At 37.6% G+C, this 21,480-nt stretch overlaps 2 protein-coding genes across 3 annotated transcripts; one reads left to right on the forward strand and one right to left on the reverse strand.

The window, feature by feature from the left end:
* The first annotated feature begins 1,429 nt into the window (after nt 1-1,429).
* On the forward strand, nt 1,430-18,288 carry LOC117994913 (uncharacterized). Its single transcript, XM_069508400.1, has 9 exons — nt 1,430-1,650; nt 8,700-8,868; nt 10,323-10,460; nt 10,881-11,780; nt 13,323-13,444; nt 14,178-14,309; nt 14,879-15,142; nt 15,875-15,988; nt 16,979-18,288. The coding sequence occupies exons 2-9, from the start codon at nt 8,707-8,709 to the stop codon at nt 17,064-17,066; spliced, it is 1,920 nt and encodes a 639-aa protein (XP_069364501.1). The 5' UTR covers nt 1,430-1,650; nt 8,700-8,706; the 3' UTR covers nt 17,067-18,288.
* LOC138404451 (uncharacterized) lies at nt 18,252-21,075 on the reverse strand. 2 transcript variants are annotated; one of them, XM_069508426.1, is made up of 2 exons: nt 21,035-21,069; nt 18,252-19,582 (listed from the first exon to the last, which is right to left on the reverse strand). In XM_069508426.1, the coding sequence occupies exons 1-2, from the start codon at nt 21,064-21,066 to the stop codon at nt 18,697-18,699; spliced, it is 918 nt and encodes a 305-aa protein (XP_069364527.1). In that variant the 5' UTR covers nt 21,067-21,069; the 3' UTR covers nt 18,252-18,696. The 2 variants fall into 2 exon arrangements, with proteins under 2 accessions (XP_069364527.1, XP_069364526.1); XM_069508425.1 differs by having other exon boundaries at nt 18,253-19,586; nt 21,039-21,075.
* Nucleotides 21,076-21,480: the final 405 nt, after the last annotated feature.

Below are 21,480 nucleotides of genomic sequence, written 5' to 3' on the forward strand. Positions count from 1 at the left end.
GTTTCAGATTTTTCCCCTAATGTCCGTTATAAGACCTACCTATTTCATGATTCTAGGTCAGCAGACTTCGTCCGCGTGGACTACACAAATCTCAAACCCCAATTTTACTCCTTTAGAGGTTGAACTTTGAAAAATCCTTTCTTAGCGGATGCAGGCGTCATAATAGCTATCTGCATGCCAAATTTCAGCCTGATCCGTCCATTCGTTTGAGCTGTGCGTTGATAGATCAGTCAGTCAGTCAACCAGGCACCTTGTCTATTTAGACTAGCTGATGCCCGCAACTTCGTCCGCGTTGAATTAGGTTTTTTAAAAATTCCGTGGGAACTCTTTGATTTTCCGGGATAAAAAGTAGCATATGTCACTCTCCAGACCTTTATACAAAAAATCATGTCAATCCGTTGCACCGTTGCGACGTGATTGAAGGACAACAAACCAACAAAAAACACACTTTCGCATTTATAATAAGGGTACTGATATAGATTAATACACAAATCTATGGATTATGTTACGTTTGTTTACAATGTTTGCAGACTTCTCCTTCACCTCGCTACTTTCACGCACTTGTCCTCTACTGTAACTTGCTCTGCGAAACATCCAACACAAGCTTACTATAGAGAGAAAGAGACAGCTGACGAAAAGGAATGCGCTAATGTCAAAAAAAAAACTCTATAGTAAAAAAATGTCAGTTGACCCATAATGGCGCGTGAGAAGTCATTTTGTACGGACTATAATCACTCTTACTTTTAATAACTTAACAGCCGCACTCAGGGTCGCTTAATCGTTACTTAAGTTTAGTTAAAACGAGATAGATTTATATCTCTCACATAAATCTGTCTCGTTTTAACTCAATCTTAAGTATCTATTAGTGACTCTGAGTGCGGCTGTAAGTGTTCCGTACTTTATTGGGGGGCGTTGCGTCGCATGGTTTTAGATTATAGACTAACGTAATACTACTTGTGAATAATGTTAAATATCTAATTATCCATTTTGGTATACTACGTGACAGGTCGAGATGGTAATCGGGGAGGGAATGCCACGCACACTCACACAGCCTCCGCGTTAACCCGGTTCGGGTGAGCGCGGGTGACGTGTGTGCGGGCGAACCCCCGCCTCATACCAAAATTGCCATCTCGAACTGTCGCGGACTATAAGTAGGTAGGTTGTAGAGTGTTGCCCCTGTCGTTGAGACCGACGAAACGTCATATAGGTACGAGTGACAGAGACAACGCTCTACAAAGCCGAAATGTCATTCTAAAGGCCGATGTACATTACTTTCGGCCGCGTACTGTAGGTATTTATTTGAATATGTGCACTAAATAATTTGTAAGATTATTTCTTTCTTTCGTTAAAAATATTTTTCAAAAGACAAGACCACGCGCAAACCAATTTACAACAAAAACGATGTTCACCAAGTAAACGTTTACTGTACATTTTTCGTTAGTCAAGCAAAAACTGCATCGCGGACGCACGCGTTTATCTTTATAGATATTAAAAGATCAAAGATTAACTTGTAAAAGAAAAAAATTAACACAAAAAAGATAGTTTCAAGTTTAAATTCTATAATAAGGACAAGCTAGTTATGTGACATCTCGCGATATTCAAAAGTTGTCGATAAAAGTGATTGTGCAGTTTTAAGTTATTTTTGAAACGGTAAGTTTTTTTTTAAAAGCTGTGATAGCCTAGTGGCTAGGACGTCCGCCTTCTTATCGGAGGTCGGGGGTTCGATGCCTGCGAAACCTGTGCATTCTAAAACAGTTTAATATATTTTTTTAAGCATCATATTTTTTGAATTATCGTGCAAAAGTCGAAAAATACGACTGTAGTACGGAACCCTCGTTGCGCGAGCCTGACTCGCATTTGGCTGGTTTTTTTTTTCAGAATAGTATTAGAAATCACGTAATGCATTGCCAGATAGTTAGTGTAGTGCCAATCCCCTGCCAGACACCTCTAAAAGGAAACGCCTATTAAAAGAGTTTTTGGCCAAATATTAAAGGCATAAGGGCAGAGATCACGAAACAAGCACTATTTTGGACATAGAACTCGGAGGAACTTTTATAAAACTTTTTGTTTACTTATTTGTTTTCTCAGTAAGAATTATTGCAATACCTACATTGCCAAGATTGTCATTACGAGCGGAATTAGTTGAGTGTCTTTTAATTACGCTGAAGTGTTACGCACAAACCGTTACGAGCAATATTTCAGTCATTTAATAAGTTTTTTTAGGATTCATAACATTAATGGATGAATTTTGGCCAAGAATGGGCGTTTCCCTTTGTAAGTTTGTATCGCATTATAGGTACGGTCTAATACTTATATTATGTCAATTTTATTAATAACCTAAATAGCACAAAAAGGTAACAATAGGGATCGCTGTCGCCTGTCCGGTCGTATATTAATTACTTGATATTTGTAATTATAATTGACTTTTAAATAGAATCACACGGATTTTATTAGCGAAAAACACCTTCATCATAATAAATTATGCTATCAACCGATAGACGTCCACTGCTGGACATAGGTTTCTTGTAGGGATTTCCGCTCGCCAGTCTTGCGGCTTATGTCCAGCAGTGGACATCTATCGGTTAATAATGATTAAAATACAAGACCTATATATACTAGACCTATTTAGCTAACTAGAAACCCTAATAAGCTTGTGATTCCTACGCTCCGCCTCAGGAAAGTCCAAAAGTTTGTGGGAATGGGTATAACCTTTTATAACAAAATCCCGCAAACTATTTTGGACTTGCCTTTACACACGTTTAAAAAATCTATTGAAAGTAATTAATGCTCCTGAAAAAAGCATATTACACAATTGAAGATTATCTAAATGATAAAAGAGCGTGGATTTGACCTGCAGCTCGTTCCAGCAACGCACAATACTGCATATACCTACCTACTTTTTATACATGGCATAATATTGTATATCAAATCTTTGAATACAATTTTTTTTTGTTTCTTGCTGGTTCTTCTCGGTAGGAAAGGCATTCCGAACGATTAAAAAGTACTTGCAAAAGTTTAATTGAATAAAAATAATTTTATTTATTAATTTATTTTTATTACACTTTTGTCAAAATGTAGGTCACAACTTACAAGCGAGCTTTGGGTTTTGATAATCTTCATAATTACCTACAACATTCTATCTAGCGATTATATATTACAACATACTTTTTATGTAAGATTGTAACATTTGAAACCAATTAACGATTACAGAATGTAACTATGTTACATAAGAGAAGTTTGCAAATAAAGTTAAGAACTTTCATGCTATATTGATATTTCACATGCAACATATATCGATTTATCGAGAATTCGAAAAATTAGCTTTAAAGAAGTTGTTGATTTTCAGTTAGCCTGAATTATTTAAAATAAAAAAGCTTCTATTTTTCCTTAGACAATTGAAACATGCACTTATTTTAGAATACAATTTTCCATTTTATACAACTAAGATGTCAGCCGCTGAATTTTTCTACTAAATAAGCTTTATCTGACAAAGAAAGCAAAGAAAGGAAAAAAACAGATTATAATAACTGAAAAAAACCGACAAAATGTCAAACTTCCGTTTAATTTTATTTAACGATCAATAAATCAATGAACCAAAAGCTTCATTTGCTATAATCCACTGAAACAGGTCAAATCTGTATGATGCAACATGCAGCATGCGAAATGCACCGCCCGCCCTCCCACTGCTAACCATGCAGGAAAAAGCAGCCACTAGGCAAGCAATACGCACCACCACACAAATCCCAAAACACACTCGACGCACGTTTCGTAACTATTTATTTTTATTTCATTCAGATGCAAGTAAGCCAATCTCACCTGGTGGTAAGTGATGATGCAGTCTAAGATGGAAGCGGGCTAACCTGGAAGGGGTATGGCAGTTTGAATTAAATCCATACCCCTTTGGTTTCTACGTGGCATCATACCGGAACGCTAAATCGCTTGGCGGCACGGCTTCGCCGGTAGGGTGGTAACTAGTCATGGCCGAAGCCTCCCACCAGACCAGACCAAAAATTTAGAAATTGAGGCATCTCCTTCAGAAGGAAATGGTATGGCAATACATGTAGACCTAGTTGAGTTTAGAGATTACGACATTGTACTAGTGGGTCTGTTCTAAATTCAAATACCATACAACTAAAAAGGTTCACAAGATAAGTGATTCTATTTTTGGAATGCATCCCGAAATAATCGATTAAGTCAAGAGTACCTATCGATAGGTCACCGCGGGTCAACAGCTAGCGACCATCACTATTTCTTAAAAATAGTCTTATGATTACAATTATTTAATATATGAGGCCCTCGTGGCAAAAGGAGCAGGGGGAGACCACTGACAAGATGGGAAGATGAGATCTTAAGAACAGCTGGCCCGAAATGGGATCGTATAGCGCAGGACCAAAATAAATGGACATCTTTTGCCTTTATCCTTACATGAATAGTAATAATAATCCTAACAATACTAACAACTAAATTATAAGTTCAACTAACCACCTAACAAAACATAGATAATTTTAATTTCAAATATCACAAAACAAATTGTTAAAAGTTTTATTCCAACTAGACTATCGCTTCCCGACCAAAGAATTATATAAGAAAACTGATCAACTATCTATTAGTTAATTATACAAATACAAAACATGCATACTAGTTAGAAAAATACTATTAGAGTCCGTACATACACAAATCACTTTTAAGACAAAATCTCATAGACATGGTACACGAAACAAACATAAACTACAATTAACTAAAGCTAGGACTAATTGTGGGGTGAAAACTATACAGTTTGAGGGAGTGCTACTATATAATAACTTGCCTAAAGACATTTTTAACGAAAAATCTTTTCCAAAATTGAAAGAAAAATTAAAAAAATATTGTCAAACACTATAGTTTTAAAATATATATAAGTTCACCGTATCTTAAGTAATGTTTTTCTTCTATATTTATGCTTAAAATTGTTCTCATGTAAGTGAACTTTTGTTCTTTTTTGAGAAAATAAAGTCTTTAAACCTAAAATATTGTAAAAATGTAAGGAATAAAAGGCTTTTTTATTTTTATTTTATTTTTTTATTTTTAATATGCAGTGATATAATAAATGATTAGCTTATGTCCGCGACTTCGTCCGCGTGGACTACTATGATGATGATGATAATGATGACTTACTTATAGTAGGTATTTGTTGTAAGTTGTAAGAAAATGTAGCTAGTTTAATGATAATATCTATGTCCGGATGTGGACGGGTATCTGCTAAACTAAACTGTTAACTAGACCGCGACATCTCTCGCGACATACCTACGTAGCTAGGGTTGCCAGGCGTCCGGATAAAGCCGGACATAGGTAGGCTTTTTGATTGCGTGTCCGGTCAAAATAAACGGTGTCCGGTTTGTCCGGCTTTTGTTAGGCTTTTCACATTTCGCAAACGAGCGTGGCCGAATGCAGGCGAGTCGACTGTCGGTCGCTCCCGCAGGCGTTAGTGCCGCCCGACAGCAAGATTTATGACAATAATAAAAAAGCTTGATTTTACATTAAAAAAATTTGTCGTACCTATTAATACTAAGACATGAAATCCTCAATAATGTAGGGTGTCCGGCCTTTCTACCCAAATGTCCGGCCAAACTGGCTGGTCTGTCCGGCTATGAGGTTTGGCGACCTGGCAACCCTACTTGTAGCTAGCTATCATGTTGTGTGAAATAGCACGAAACCTGTCACGCATTTCAACATCTCATGATCTTCGAGGGTACTGAACCGAGACCTTTTTTTTTTAACCCCCCCCCCCCCCTCCCCCCTGGAAGCCAGCCAGCTAACCAGCCAGCCGACCAACTGGAGGGAAGGTATGTGGGACTCGCCGGCCGAGAGGCGGCCGGAATACCCACTAAAACCCAGCGGCACTCCTGTCGCCTGGCGACTGGGTCACGGGAACGCCGAAGCAAACCACCGCGACCCAGCCAGCGACGTCCGCTGAAGCTCCTCCACCTCCTCCACGCACGTCCGAGGTGCACCAACTATGTGCACCTCACCTCCTCCGGAGACGCAACGGGCGACAACGCAATCCCGCGCACGTCGCCCGCGTCTCAACCTCCGCCTCGTCCACTGTGCCCTCTGCTAGTCAGAGGGACACGCGGAGAAACCTCCCCCTGCCAGGCCATTAGCCATGGCCAACAATATCCCCGAAGAGAGATTATGAGCCATGTTACCAGGGTGCACCGGCCCGAATACTGCTCGTCCCCTCGGATGCCCGATGCATCCAAAAGGGACCAGCAGCACCCAGGCACACTGGGAGGTTACCTGGCTGCCACCCCTGTACTGAACCGAGACCTAAGGTTTTGAGTTTTTTTTTTTTTGGTTTTTCGCAATTTGTAAACTAATACGACAAAGTAGGCTTATGGCATTCAAATTGAGCCCCCTAGCAATATCATCTTCACAGGCTTACTATATCTTTACTTGAAAGTGTCCAGTTTAAGAAATTAGTCGCTAGATAGCTATATCAAGTGGGGTATCATATGAAAGGTTTTCACCTGTACACTCTAAAACAGATTTTTATTTATTTTTATGCATCATAGTTTTTGAATTATCGTGCAAAATGTCGAAAAAATACGACTGTAGTACGGAACCCTCGTTGTGCGAGCCTGACTCGCACTTGCCCGGTTTTTTTTGTAGCTGAGAATGTTGTTCTATAATATAGCATTGCCCTTGTACCTATCTTATAACTACCACTACATTCGTGATACCCCTAGGGAATTTGCAAAATCCCCGATTTCCTCTTTTCCCTGCGATCATGAACGTATATTAACAAGACAGAGGAACAAGGGCTTTCTTTAGATAATTAATTATGCAGCACTATGCCTCTTTGTTTGCTGAATAGACCTACTGTAACACTAAACGTCTCGACCACAGAATACAGAATAAATTCAGAAGTGGTAGAAGAGCTAAATTAATTAAGTAAGTACCTAATTGTAAAATCACACACTTATAATATTTTCACCAATGATTAAAAAATCGGGTGCGAATACGGTGCAGTCATAAAATGATGTTGGGAAGCAATTTAGCTAATTTACTTCAAAGTCAAAGTCAAAGTCAAATGATTTATTCAAAATAGGTAATACTCTTTTTGATGGTCAGATGTTGGATTTCTAAGATATAGTGGTAATAATTATTACGCAAACTTAAAACTAAAGCTACGAGGGTTCCAAACGCGCCCAGGTCTGAGAAGAGCCCCAACAAACTCAGCCGGGTATTCTTTTTTATTATCACCACTTTACAAAATTATTGAAACTTATTAGAACTATCACAAGCCGTTAAGCAACTCATTCCCAAGCTTGCTTCCTTTACATTGTTATAGGATTTTTCAATTAGCTTACGTTTTCGCTTGAGGTAAACGCCCCTCGTAGATCCGTGGGATAGACGAGTGAAGATTACAAATCTATATATCTAATTTATAACTATAATATATAACTCTATATACTAATAATTACTTCATGACCACAATTTATTTTTTGTTGTGTGATGTAACCACAAATTTATGATTTTCAGATTTTTCCTCTAATGTCTGCTATAAGACCTACCTACCTGCCAAATTTCATGGTTCTAGGTCAACGGGAAATACCCTGTAGGTTTCTTAACAGGCAACGAAGTGATCCTATAAGGCTTCCGTTTTTCCTTTTGAGGTACGGAATTCTAAAAAACATGTCAATCCGTTGCTCCGTTGCGATGTGATTGAAGGAAAAACCAACAAACCAACGAACAAACACACTGTCGCATTTATAATATGGGTTGTGATTCTGCGGTGCAAGCTGTGTCGTCCATTGCAGCGTTAAATCGCGTTAGCGCACGCGTGGGAAGTGGGACCGATTGTACTTTTAGTTGGACTTACTTAGTTTCACTGTCAAATAATTACTGCAAAATAAAGCACTGATAGCCTAGTGGTTAAAATGGCCACCTATTCGGGGGATCGGGGGTTCGATTACCTCTAACTTTTCTGAGTTGAACTGTAGTAATAAAATGATGTGATTTTTTGTATAGTGGTAGTTTACGGGGCTAGAATTCATTATTAAAGAGAATAATTAAAAAAAACATGATTTTTATTCATTTTTAGGGTTCGGTACCTCAAAAGGAAAAAACGGAACCCTTATAGGATCACTTTGTTGTCTGTCTGTGTGTCCGTCTGTCTGTCAAGAAACCTACAGGGTACTTCCCGTTGACCTAGAATCATGAAATTTGGCAGGAAGGTAGATCTTATAGCTGACATTTGGGGAAAAATCTGAAAACCGTGAATTTAGGGTTAGATCACACAAAAAAAAATTAAATTGTGGTCATGAACTAATAATTAGTATTTTCAACTTTCGAAGTGAGTGACTATATCAAGTGGGGTATCATATGCAAGGTCTTCACCTGTACATTCTAAAACAGATTTTTGTTTATTTTTATGCATCATAATTTTTGAATTATCGTGCAAAATGTCGAAAAAATACGACTGTAGTACGGAACCCTCATTAATATAATAATTTTTTAAATTATTCTTCATTAATTCATAGTCAAAGAATTTCATAATATTCATTGTTAAAGAACAATGAGTTCTAGCCCCATAAACTACCACTATACAAAAAATCACTTCATTTTATATGACTACAGTCCAATACCCTATTCAATATCACTTGATTTAACGGCCAAAGAAACAAACACCATTATTCAAGATACCTTTTCATCCACAGATACACAATGTTTCAATATGAGTACGAGAAGCGTCCCCAGTCGTGCGACAGTCGCGCGACAGGACGCGACAGTCGTGCGACAGGGCGCGACAGTCGTATGACAGTGCATGATTGGCACTCGCGACCGCTGCCGCCCAGACCTGAAGACAGGTTACCTACTAAAACTAGCGTAAGTTAAACAAGTATAAATACAGGGTGTAACCAGAACGCTGGCAAAAACAAAGACGGGTGATAGCACTGATGATCTCTGATATAAAACCACAAAAAATGCGAAAGATAATAAAATAAAAATCTTATATTTTGTAAAAGTTCACGATATATTGCAAATAAAACATATGACTGACGCTAGAGGTCAACGAACGTTCCGTCAATGCCGCGTCGTAGGCGGGGCATTGACCCGAGTTTTGCACGCTATACATTGCGGGTTTGAAAGTACTAAATCACTAAAACTACAAAATGAGGCAAATGGTTATTGGTATTGGATTGTGTTTAGGTAGTATAACAATAATGCTAAGTATTTGCTAGCGTTCTGGTTACATCCTGTATACTCTGTGTGAAAAGCGACCACACTCGTGTGACAATGTGCCACAACGCAAGGGGACACTTGACGGCAACGTTAGTTCTTATTTTCGCCACGCGCCAAAAGAAACTTGTCGCACTGTAGATATCCCTTGGATAATCAACTCCTTGCTCTTATAATTTTAAGCTTATTTCGTGGTTTAACGACATATTCTAATGTACCTATATAACGGGTACACACCAAGATTAATTTTTGTTTTTATTTGTCAATATTTCAACCCAATTGCACGGGTGCACGGTGACCACGACCCGTGCAATTGGGTTGAAGTATCGACAAATAAAAATATACATTAAAATACTACTCCTTAAGATGCTGATAGACTTGAGCATTCACTTGTAATGAGCATTCGTGCGAATGTTACATCATAGAAAAATACGAGAACATTTTAGCGAGCATTCGAGCGTTCTGGCGAGCATTCTACCGAGCAGATTTGCTTGGAGCTTTTTGCCGAGCCAAGCTTCTATCATCGTTCCGCGACGCTCTGCGACGTTCCTCCCCGCACCCCTGTTGCTCTCCAGTGTGACATCTTCATGAAGAATTGACGAGCATCGAATAGAGCGTTCGCTAGAATTCTCAAGATGTTCGTAGCAATATTTGGCTCTATGCTGGGCTCGACTCGTTGTTCAGTTCGATAAAAATAAAAACGGCGAATGCTCGATGTTTTTTTTTTATTTTTTTTATTCAGTACAAGTTAGCCCTTGACTGCAATCTCACATGATGGTAAGTGGCGATGCAGTCTAAGGTGGGAGCGGGCTAACCCATATTAAACCCATACACCTTTAGTTTCTACATGGCATCGTACCGGAAGGCTAAATTGCTTGGCGGCACGGCTTTGCCGGTAGGGTGGTAACTAGCCACGGCCGAGGCCTCCCACCAGACCAGAAATTTAGAAATTATTAAATTCCAAATCCCTGTCAGGAATCGAACCCGGGACCTCCCACTAATAAGACCACAGCGCTTACCACTGCGCCAGGGAAGTCGTCAAGGAGGTGTTCTGTTACAAGTGAATGCTCAAGTCTATCAGTACCTTTATATTTTTCCAGGTGCCGCTTAAAGTGTGGGTCATAGCAAGCGCGTCGTGTTTCGCGGTGTGCGGAGCTCTGGTGCTTGCAACTATAGTTATCACGAGAACTGCTGCCAGAGACAACTATACTCCTAGAGGACTCTACGCTGAGCCCAGGGTAACATTTTAATTCTTCTTCCTCTTCTCTTGGCAGAGTGGTCATCACCAAGTTGCGTTTTTTGGGGCAGATGCTATACGCCTCAACAGTATTCGCCATTTCTATAGATTTCCCAAGATTTTAATAGATAACTTTTTGCGGATTGGTAGACTTCACATACATTCGAGAACGTTATGGAGAACTCTCAGGCATGCAGGTTTCCTCACGGTGTTTTCCTTCACCGTTTAAAGCGAGTGATATTTAATTACTTAAAACGCACATAACTCCGAAAAGTTAGAGGTGCGTGCCCGGGATCGAACCCTTGACCTCCGATTAGGAGGCGGACGTCCTAACCACTAGGCTTCACAGCTTTTTTTTGTATTTACTTTAGTATTAACTTACCTACTTCACAACAATTTATATCACATCCAAATTTTTCAGGAACCCTTATATCCAATGGGTTATCCACAACCAAGGTTACCAACATCCACTGAAGGAGAACCCTCAACACCACAAGACAATGACAACGATCTCAACTACCCAATTCTAGAAAAACTCCCCATTTTCAAAAACGTAGTCGGGAATCGCGATAAGAAAAAAATAGAAGAAAACCTAGTATCTAAACCACAAATCCATCCAATCCACGATATATTACACCATCCAGAAAGAAGAATCGAAAAGAAAGATCAGGCAAAACTACCCTATCACTTAAATAATCCTATGACAATTTCAAAACATGATTTTATCACCCATAATTATCAAGATATAAAAGACCATGAAAGTAATAATTATAAGATTAATAACGCAATAAATGAAGCCAAACTATTAATTAATGATGTACCAGAATTCAAGCCAACTTTACCTGATGTATTCCTACACGACAACAATATTAAACTATCAGACGGTTATATTGCAGGACTAAAAAAAGTTCAAGATGATAACTACGAAGAATACTACGACGATAATAATTTGTATGACGATTATATACAAAGCAATTCTATGACCAGTTACTTGATAGAAAAAGTCCAGGAACTACACGATTGGATAGTAACAGATCCAGATTTTGATGCTAAAGCTATTGAAAAACGTAATTCTGTTAATTCTACTGGTAGTAATGAATTTGGACAGTTATTAAAGGCGTTAAATGAAAGTTTAATAGAGGGTAATGTTACTATAGTGATGAGTAAACTAAGGGAGTTGTATTTTGGAGAAAATTTCACTCAAGTCAATCAGAGTAGGAAAGTAATTTTGAGTAATAGCACGAATTTGCTGTCGTTTGGTATATTGACGTTGGATGTTATGCTGCTTCATAATATACAGCTGATGGCTTGGGAAAGTCAGGTTAGTAGGTAACTTTTTTTAGCCGACTTCAGCAAAAGGAGTAACCTGTGAGACTTGTTCAGTTCAAAGTGATCAGAAATGAGGAGATCCGTAGGAGAACTAGAGTAACCGACATAGCTCAACGGGTTGCGAAGCTGAAGTGGCAATGGGCAGGGCACATAGTTCGTACAACCGATACACGTTGGGGCCCCAAGGTGCTGGAATGGCGACCTCGCACCGGAACCAACCTCCCCACTAGGTGGACGGACGACATCAGACGAGTCGCAGGGAGCCGCTGGATGGCGGCGGCGCAAGACCGTGGCGTGTCAGGAAGTCCCTACAAGAGACCTATGTCCAGCAGTGGACGAGTGGACGTCTATTGGTTTATGATGATGATGATGTGACTTGTGTATGACCGTCCCTGTGTCAGCTCGTAACTACTCAACGGCTCAAACGATTTTGATAAATGATACGTTTATGAGGAATTCGCTATTAGATTTGTCTTGGTGTCTGGGTAAAAGTCCCGCAAATTGCTATTGCGCTGGAACCATGTCTCATTAACATCGAAATGATGTCATTTTAACGTCAACCGAAATTAAAATATACCATCAGCTCGAAACTTCAGTCTAGTGCTGACGTCACTAAAATGGCGGCCACGCGCAATAGCAATTTGCGGGACTTATACATAAAATGGCTTTAAAAATCAAAATGCCGGACTGAGCTTTTAATGTGCGAGCTGAAAATGAAGTGCAGTCAGGGGTTTTTTTGTAACTTTTTAAATTATGTACAATACGACAAGGCTCTCTTGGCACTAGAGTGACATTGACAGGGGGGCGCTGTTGGAGAACAAAGACTTAGACTATTCAAACAAGAACAAAGGGGACACTTGACGGCAACGTTAGTTCCGATTTTCGCCACGAATAGAATAGAATAGAATGTTTTTTTATTCATGTAAACTTTTTACAAGTACTTGTAAAAAGTTTACAAAGTTTACAAGTACTTCATAAGTAGTTGTGAATAGTCAGGTAGTTTTAATTTACCACTGGTTCGGAATGCCGTTCCTACCGAGAAGAACCAGCAAGAAACTCAGCGGTTGCTCTTTTTAATTTTTCAATTTACAATGTTATTATACCGCCGGCCGCCAAGCGCCACGCGCCAAGATAGCCTTGTCTAACTGTACCTGTTTTTTTTAAAGAATATTAGCCATGTTAAATGACTAATATTCCTTTTTCCTCTCCAACTAAGCGTCAAGCTTGTGCTAGGAGTAGGTACGACAATAGTGCAACGGGCGGGGTTTGAACCGTTGACCTTTCGGTTTTCAGTCCACTCCTATACCGGTTGAGCTATTGAGGCTCTGACGTTAGACGTTAATCTGCGAAAACAAATATTAACTTAGCTTTATTAAAGTCAAAGTCAAATGATTTATTCAAAATAGGTAATAAATTACTCTTATTGATGGTCTGGTATGGTGTTAGATTTGTAAGATATAGTGGTGATAATTATAACGCAAACTTTACTAATCACAGCAATTAATCACAATTAAATTCAAAAGTTTTATTTCAGGAAACAGCAAGAAATAAAATGCTCAAAGATCCAGATGTGTTTGCGTTCAATGCGCTCTTCATGGAACCATCCAAAGTGGAGGCCAAAAGAAATGAAATAAACCACCAGCACGATGCTTTCTCGTGAGTAACAACATTTTTAGGGTACCGTATCTCGAAAACAAAAAAATCGATAAATCAAAAACTTATCCTGCATAAAAATAACTAAAAATCTGTTTATATATTATATATTATTAGTTAATACTTCTAGTATAGGTACAGGTAAAGCCATTTCATATGTTACCCCACTTGGTATAGTTATCTAATATCTTACTTTGAAAATTGAAAATAGGTACCTACTAATTGAGTATTTTTTCATGAACACATTTAATTTTTTTTAATGATTTAACTAGCTTACTATAAATTCACGGTTTTCGGAATTATTCCTTTACTTGTACTATAAGACCTACAATCTACATACCTACCAAATTTCATGATTCTAGGTCAACGGGAAGTACCCTATTGGTTTTTTTGACTGACACAACGGACAGACGCACAGACAACAAAGTGATTCTATAAGGGTTCCTTTTTTCCTTTTGAGGTACGGAACCCTAAAACAGTATTATTCCTTTTACGGATGATACAAAACTCTTTGTTTGCAAGTCCGACTCGCACTTGACCGTGTGACTTTTAACTGTATACAGTGCGACAAGGCTATCTTGGCGCGTGGCGAAAATCGGAACTAACGTTGCCATCAAGTGTCCCCTTTGTTCTTGTTTGATTATTGTAAGCCTTTGTTCTCCAACAGCGCCCCCCTGTCAATGTCATTCAAGTGCCAAGAGAGCCTTGTCGCACTGTATATAATATTTATCTTTAGGAAACGTCAAAACCTTCGTCAAGAAGCAGAAGACTTGGACTTTGGGAAGAATCTTCTGGAAAACGTTCTGGAGATTGGGATGAGCACAGCGCGCGCGGCGATACATCTGGGAAGAGCTTTCAAAAACACCAAGTAAGTTGTATGAATAGGCATCTTCTAAGCAAGCGCGCTCCATCTTAGGCTGCATCATGACTTGCCACCTGTTGCTGCCTGCACTAGTCTAATTTAAAAAAATAAAATAAAAAAAAGTTGATTTCAACCAATCAACACGAACATTGAGAGCGAAGCGAGCGCGATTTCTTAAGTTTTATACAAACCGGGTTCGAAAACGAATAGTACCTATAAATTTTAACTTGAACGAGTGAAGCGAGCACGTAAAATCTTCACAGATCCTTCAGATTTTACAAATTAGAATTAGTTTAGATTGTTTTCTTATAATTGTGTAAGCTAATAAGTCGTAATCAAAAAAGGTTCATAGATTGTCATGAAAATAAAAATCAGTACAATGCGTACAAAATAAGTTTTCACGCGCCATTTTAACTTTATGTACCTAGTCATATCAAAAGTATTATTTTATTTTAGTCCTTATTTTAAATGTGACATGACTGTTATGGGTCAACTCAACATAGAGTTAAAATGACGCGTGACACCTTATTTTGTACGGACTATACAAAAAAAAATTAATTTTTCAATTTTTTCAGAATGGTTCTAACCCAGATATCGAATCGCGAAACATTGAATGCCAACATTCAAAATCAAATCTCGCGCAACATTGATGCCAACACTCACGCGCTAAACCATCTCCGAACGTCATTCAACAAGAATGACAGTTCAAGTGCCAGTGTTGCCAACGCTACGAGTGCGTTTTATACCGATTTGGATTGCGTTTGGTTGTTGTATTGCAAGAATTTGGTTGCTACAGCCAAGTTGAACGCACCGTACGGTACTATGGCTAGGATAAACGGGTAAGTACAGATTTAAAACTGTTTTATCAATTGATGACAAAAATGCTCTAGACGGGTCACTCTGATTTCCGAACAAAAAAAATTGTGACTCGCTTTTTCTTATTACTTGATGGGCCATTGTTTATAAAACGCTTTTTTTGATCTAGACTTAGTATAGAGATTGTTATTATAAGACGTGTGTTGTATGTTCTGTCTTCACATAACTTCCAAACCACTCATTAGATTTCAATAAATGAGTTGTCATGGCCATTGTCATGGAATGAGTAGTTCAATTTAATATTACGGTTTTAAGTCCCGCAAATTGCTAATGCGCGTGGCCGCCATTTTAGTGACGTCAGCACTAGACTGAAGTTTCGAGCTGATGGTATATTTTTATTTCGGCTAACCTCAAAGTGACGTCATCTCGATGTTAATGAGACATGGTTCCAGCGCAATAGCAATTTGTGGGACTTATATGTTTATGCTAAAAAATATTGGTACCTACCTACAACGCGTAACTAATATAAAATCGTTTAGTCGAAAACAGTTGTCTGATGTGTAATTTTTTTGTGGTTTTTGTTTTAAAAATAGTAACTGCTGAGTTTAAAGCTGGGATTTCTTCTCAGAAAATTATGCTTTCAAACCGGTAGCAGAGGCTCGATCTGTCATATAAGCAGTTTCAAAGGCCTAGGTCTGTACATGAATTAAATGATTTTGACTTTGACTTTGTTTTTTTTTTTTTTGTTTTTCCAGGCTTGCGCTGCGTATGCTAACCGGCGAGGTGCCAGCGGACCGGGCGCTAGACATTATGCTGTATGAAGTGCTTACCGGGTGGACAGACTTGAAATGTACTGATATGTTTCCCAGGTAAATTGCTTTTATTTTAATACTAGCTGATGCCCGCGACTTCGTTCACGTCAAATTAGGTTTTTAAAAATCCCGTGGGAACTCTTTGATTTTCTGGGATAAAAAGTAGCCTATATCACTTTCCAGGTGCAACTATATATATAGCAACTATACCCCTGCAAAAAATCATGTCGATCCGTTGCTCCGTTGCTACGTGATTGAAGGACAAACCAACAAACCGATAAACCAACAATCAATAAACAAACATACTTTCGTATTTATAATAAGGGTACTGATTTTTAATACCATATTGGTAAATGGTAATGTAACTGCCTATTGGGAGAAGGAATATCAAGCTGTTTTAATTTTTTAAACTACCTACCTTTATAAATCTATGGACGCCAGGGCGACTTTGACGGCTCTTTCGTAACTCTGTCTCTAACGAAAGAGAGAGTGAGAAAGATTTAGGTGTTTACGCGATAGAAAAAGAGTCTTTTATTAAAACTTAAGCACTTTATTGTGTCGTAACAAGAGTTGCTATTTATTTTAACGTTTTTGCAGAGAGAGATAGAGAGAGTGCCTTCCAGGCACTATTTGCTATTTATGTAATCTTTGCTATAACACAGAAATCTGTGCTCTTATAATGGTGACAGATATTCTGGGCCCATTACATTGTTTTAATGGACTTAAATTTCATAAAAATAGTATATTTAGTCTATTCATAAAAATAATAAGTCAAAAGTTTAAATTAGATCTAACTATGCTGAAAGGTTTTAGACATGACGGTTATTTTTAGGTACCTGTATTTATATAATACCAACAGTATATATAGTAATATGAAGGTGTCCACACCCATAATAATTATTGTGGAATACTTCAAAATCTATTCTGAGGCATTGAAATTTTTTTTTACGCTGTAGCCGTTTTACTTCGTAGAAAAAAACTCACTTGGGTATATTTGACTTTTTTGGTGAACCAAATAAAATAATTAAGTGTTTATCATGTTAACAGATGCAGTAAAGCAAACCCAGCGACGGTGGTGTTAGAGTCGATTCTCCAGCCATTAAGAAAATCACAAAGTACTTCTAATAGGTTATAACAAAATGTATTTTTTTAACGAAACTAATTTGTAACTACAAATTACTTAAAGTAGAAGGATTTATAAATTTTACATGTAGTAACAAAATAAACTCGCAAGCAAAAAAACCGGGGTAAGTACTTTATTAATTCCAGACCAGTTTCTTTGCTCGCAAGTTTAGTATTTACAACGTTGACTGTCATATAAACCACATGCGTATGAAACGTGAGCTTGGCAAGTCTAAAGTCGTTTACTATTCACCTATGCTCTGTATGTTCTGAGCTATGGTTCACGGCAGGTTGACCAGTGGCTCAGAATACATAATAATGCCAGTGGTTAGTTTCTATCCAATATTTTCAAGTAACGTTTTGAGACTCCATTATCTTGAATTGCATGTACCCAAAGGTAGACGACGATTCCGAATAATCGGAAGAGTTTCTATAAGCCACTATAGTTATAAAATGAAAATAAAAACTACTAAAATGGTAGAAAACTTTTCTCTGTGGCAACATTGCAACTGTTTTTCGATATCAAATGTTCGCACCGGTGAATTTAAATTTCGAACCAGTGCAAGTGTACTAAGTATTTTTAAGTTTATTATATTAAAGTTATTATTGTTATTTAATAAGTACAAAAAGAGCAGTTTATTTTAAAACCTGACTGTTGTATAGAGACTATGTAACTTTGTAAGCTAATTATGTAGGTAGATAGTTAAGTATCTAAGGAAATAAAAGACGTTAAAGTTCTTAAGAACCAAAATACTTAATTTTTTTTAAACATTGGGTCTGAATAAGCGAATTTTAACGTTTTTTGTTAGTTTTGAGCCTATTGAGTCTTTATTTTTGGGGGACGGCCAACGCGTATAGATAGTTCTGTCGTCATGTTTTTGAGTTTTTTTTTTCAAAAACTAATGTTTGTTAAAAAAATGCTGCGTAAGACCAAAGTTGGTAGTTAGGTACCTTTTAGTTTGGTCCTAAGCAACACTTTTTTTAAAACATCATTTTTCCTCTTAGTCGTTCACTCTTAGTTTTATGAATACCTACAGTGCGACAAGGCTCTCTTGGCACTTGAATGACATTGACAGGGGGGCGCTGTTGGAGAACAAAGGCTTAGAATATTCAAACAAGAACAAAGGGGACACTTGACGGCAACGTTAGTTCCGATTTTCCCCACGCGCCAAGATAGCCTTATCGCACTTATAGATTAAGTTATTGTTACAGACTGATCAAAATAAAACAGTTTATAAAACGTTTCATATTGGTTTTATTGAAGTACAGCTAATCTTTATACATAAAATTCAAAGTCCTGACTGACTGACTTATCAACATACAGCCTAAACTGCTGGTCCTAGAGACATGAAAGGAGGGTAGGTATGTTCTTTGTAAAGAGTTGGTATCTACTAAGAAAGGATTTTTTGAAATTCCACCCCTAAGTGGGTTAAATGGGGGGGTGGAAGTTTGTATGAAAGTTCGTTACTAAAGACCGTTACTAAAAACATATCGGTATACCGCTACTTTTATCGTTACCGTTTTAATGTAACGAAACATAATGTTTAGGTACTTTTATCATGAATTTAGTAAGTAACAGTAACCTATCCCATTCACGTGCCGTCTCAGTGAAATGGTATACATAACCTATATACTAATTACACCTAATTTAAGCTTTTTTCGATATAATTCTTCAATATATCCAACAGATCTGCAATAGCTTGATTAGAGAGTTTGACTGTGTCGTAGAGATTCAAAATCTTTTTGTCGTCCCAAATATACTTATTTTTGTCCATGTCCCGTTTCATTTTTAACATATTTACTTCCAATGTATCGATATTCGATATTATATAGCCTACTTGATAGCTGACGTCTTTTGAGAACATTTGTTTAGTCGATTTTAGGGAATCGATTTTTTTGATTATTTCAGCAAACGCTTCGTCTATGTATTGGAATAATCGATTTTTTACTTCATTATTAGTAACTTGTATCGGTGACATAGCTCGTCTACCGTTTTTGGCTATATCTGTTTCATTTGCAGTAATAGTTTTATTACTTGTATTTTCTTTACCGGTTTTCATAAATACAACATTAACTTTATCCACATTTCTCTTAAATCGATTGTAACGTCTGTTTACTTGACTATTCCTTAGTTTTGTTGGTAAAAACTCGTGAATATCATCAAAATGGGTATAACGTGAATATTTAACTATATTAAGTATTTGGTTTAGAACATGAGATAGTTTTGTTAGTGTTTCAGTTAAATTTTTCTCCATCTGCCTAAATCTTATTTTTTCGTTCATCAGTTCTTCGTATGTACGCGTTTTTTGAGTTGTTCCTTTCGTATCATTTTTGTTTAGTACTTTTTTTATCCAATCGAATAGTCTGCGAGACTCATTGCTTGAATCTGAAGAATTCTCTTTAAATAGGGGGTTTAATGGGTTTTCATTTATATGGTTATGGTTAAGGTTGACACCACGACGGTTAAAATGTCCAAACAGAATTACGTCTTTATGATGTTTGTATGAAATAGGTGTTGCATTTTGTATGCTACCTGTAAGTACAATGAAAATTATATTATACTAGGCCCGCGACTTCGTCCGCGTGAGTTTCAGTTTTTAAAAAATCCCGCGGGAACTCTATGATTTTCCGGTATAAAACGTAGCCTATGTCCTTACCCGGGGTGTAAGCTAACTCCGTACCAAATTTCACCAAAATCAGTTAAACTGTTGGGCCGTGAAAAGCTAGCAGACAGACAGACAAACACATTTTCGGATTTATAATATTATAGTAAATAGTATAGAGTGAAGATTAGTATAGATTGGTACGTACATATAAAAGAATAAATAGACTGAATGACCAATCAACGTAAGCCGTAGCCACAAATCGCAGAGTCTAGAAACGTGAGATTTCGCATATTATAAATAAGTACCTTTACCTAATAATTTTAAATACATATCAAAAGTCAAAACATACATATCACCAATTTCGTCACTGGCAGTAAGCGAGACCGTGGCCGAGTGGTCAAGGCATCGGGCGCGAACCCAGAAGATGCAGGTTCGATTCCTGCCGGTCACGCAATTTTTGATATGTATTTAAAATTATTTAGTAAATTCCTTGAAGTGTAGGTAAACACTAATAACCTTTACCTACTTAGGTAGTTTCTCTCTGTAACGCAAGGACTGAATTACGGGTAAAAATTAACACTCCTATTAAGTGATACGATGGTATATCGATATATTTTGATGTCGAAACTCCAAAGTAATAGAAGATAACCGTATACCATGAATATTCGGTATCGATATTTAGTATCGGTTAAATAACGGTACCGTTGTCCGTTATACAATTTTGCATGGAATTAAACCAAAAAGCAAACGTCTCTCGAATTTTGACTGATAATATTATGATACGGTTGGTACAAGCAATATGAATGAAAATTGAAAAACTACGAGTACCTACCCGGTATTTTGTTGAGCTATCTTATTTTTAGGTTTCCGTACCTCAAAAGGAAAAACGGAACCCATATAGGATTACGTCTGTCTGTCGGTCTGTCAAGAAACCTACAGGGTACTTCCCGTTGACCTAGAATCATGAAATTTGGCAGGTAGGTAGATCTTATAGCAGATATTAGGGGGAAAATCTGAAAACAAAAAAAACCGTGAATTTGTGGTTACATCACACAAAAAAAATTAAAAGAACTAAAAATTAGTATTTTCAATTTTCGAAGTAAGACAACTATATCAAGTGGGGTATCATATGAAAGGTCTTCAACTGTGCACTCTAAAACAGATTTTTACTTATTTTTATGCATCGTAGTTTTTGAATTATCGTGCAAAATGTTGAAAAAATACGACTAGTACGGAACTCTCGTTGCGCGAGCCCTGTGCGCGAGCCTGACTCGCACTCGGCCGGTTTTTTTACTGCTATAAGGATTTTTAAAAATAGGTAGGTACTTAAGTACAATTTGAGCGAAGCCAGTGTATAAAATTAACAAAAAAATACTTACAAAAAGCCAAAATTAATTTAAAAAACATATCGACACCAGCTCAGTAAGTACTTCTAAATATAAAGAACTAAGAAATCAATGTATACCGATTAACTAAAAGTACGTAGTAGGTAAGTTAATGGAATAACAAAAAACACTTCAGTTGTGAGTCGAACTCACACACGATGGGTTCCGTACCGTCGTACAGTCATCATGATCAACCCATCGCCGCCCGGCTCACTACAGAGGGTCTCCTCTCAGAGTGAGAAGAGTTTTGGCCAGTCTACCACGCTGGATTGGTAGACTTCACACACCTTTGAGAACATTATGGAGAACTCTCAGGCATACAGGTTTCCACACGATGTTTTCCTTCACCGTTAAAGCGAGTAATATTTAATTACTTAAAACGCACATAACTCCGAAAAGTTAGAGGTGCGTGCCCGGGATCGAACCCCCGACCTCC

This window comes from Maniola hyperantus, chromosome 28 (genome assembly GCF_902806685.2).
Source record: "Maniola hyperantus chromosome 28, iAphHyp1.2, whole genome shotgun sequence".
NCBI lineage: Eukaryota > Metazoa > Arthropoda > Insecta > Lepidoptera > Nymphalidae > Maniola > Maniola hyperantus.

What these genes read in the sequence shown, in the direction of transcription:
- LOC138404451 (XM_069508426.1), bottom strand. Translation starts at nt 21,066, where the DNA reads ATGTTTTTTAAATTAATTTTGGCTTTTTGTAA. An exon ending in TTAATTTTGGCTTTTTGTAA is followed by an intron (nt 19,583 to 21,034) that starts GTATTTTTTTGT and finishes ACTTACAGGTAG; the next exon opens with CATACAAAATGCAACACCTA.
- LOC117994913 (XM_069508400.1), top strand. Translation starts at nt 8,707, where the DNA reads ATGTTTCAATATGAGTACGAGAAGCGTCCCCAGTCGTGCGACAGTCGC. An exon ending in GGTTACCTACTAAAACTAGC is followed by an intron (nt 8,869 to 10,322) that starts GTAAGTTAAACA and finishes ATATTTTTCCAG; the next exon opens with GTGCCGCTTAAAGTGTGGGT. An exon ending in TGTACTGATATGTTTCCCAG is followed by an intron (nt 15,989 to 16,978) that starts GTAAATTGCTTT and finishes TCATGTTAACAG; the next exon opens with ATGCAGTAAAGCAAACCCAG.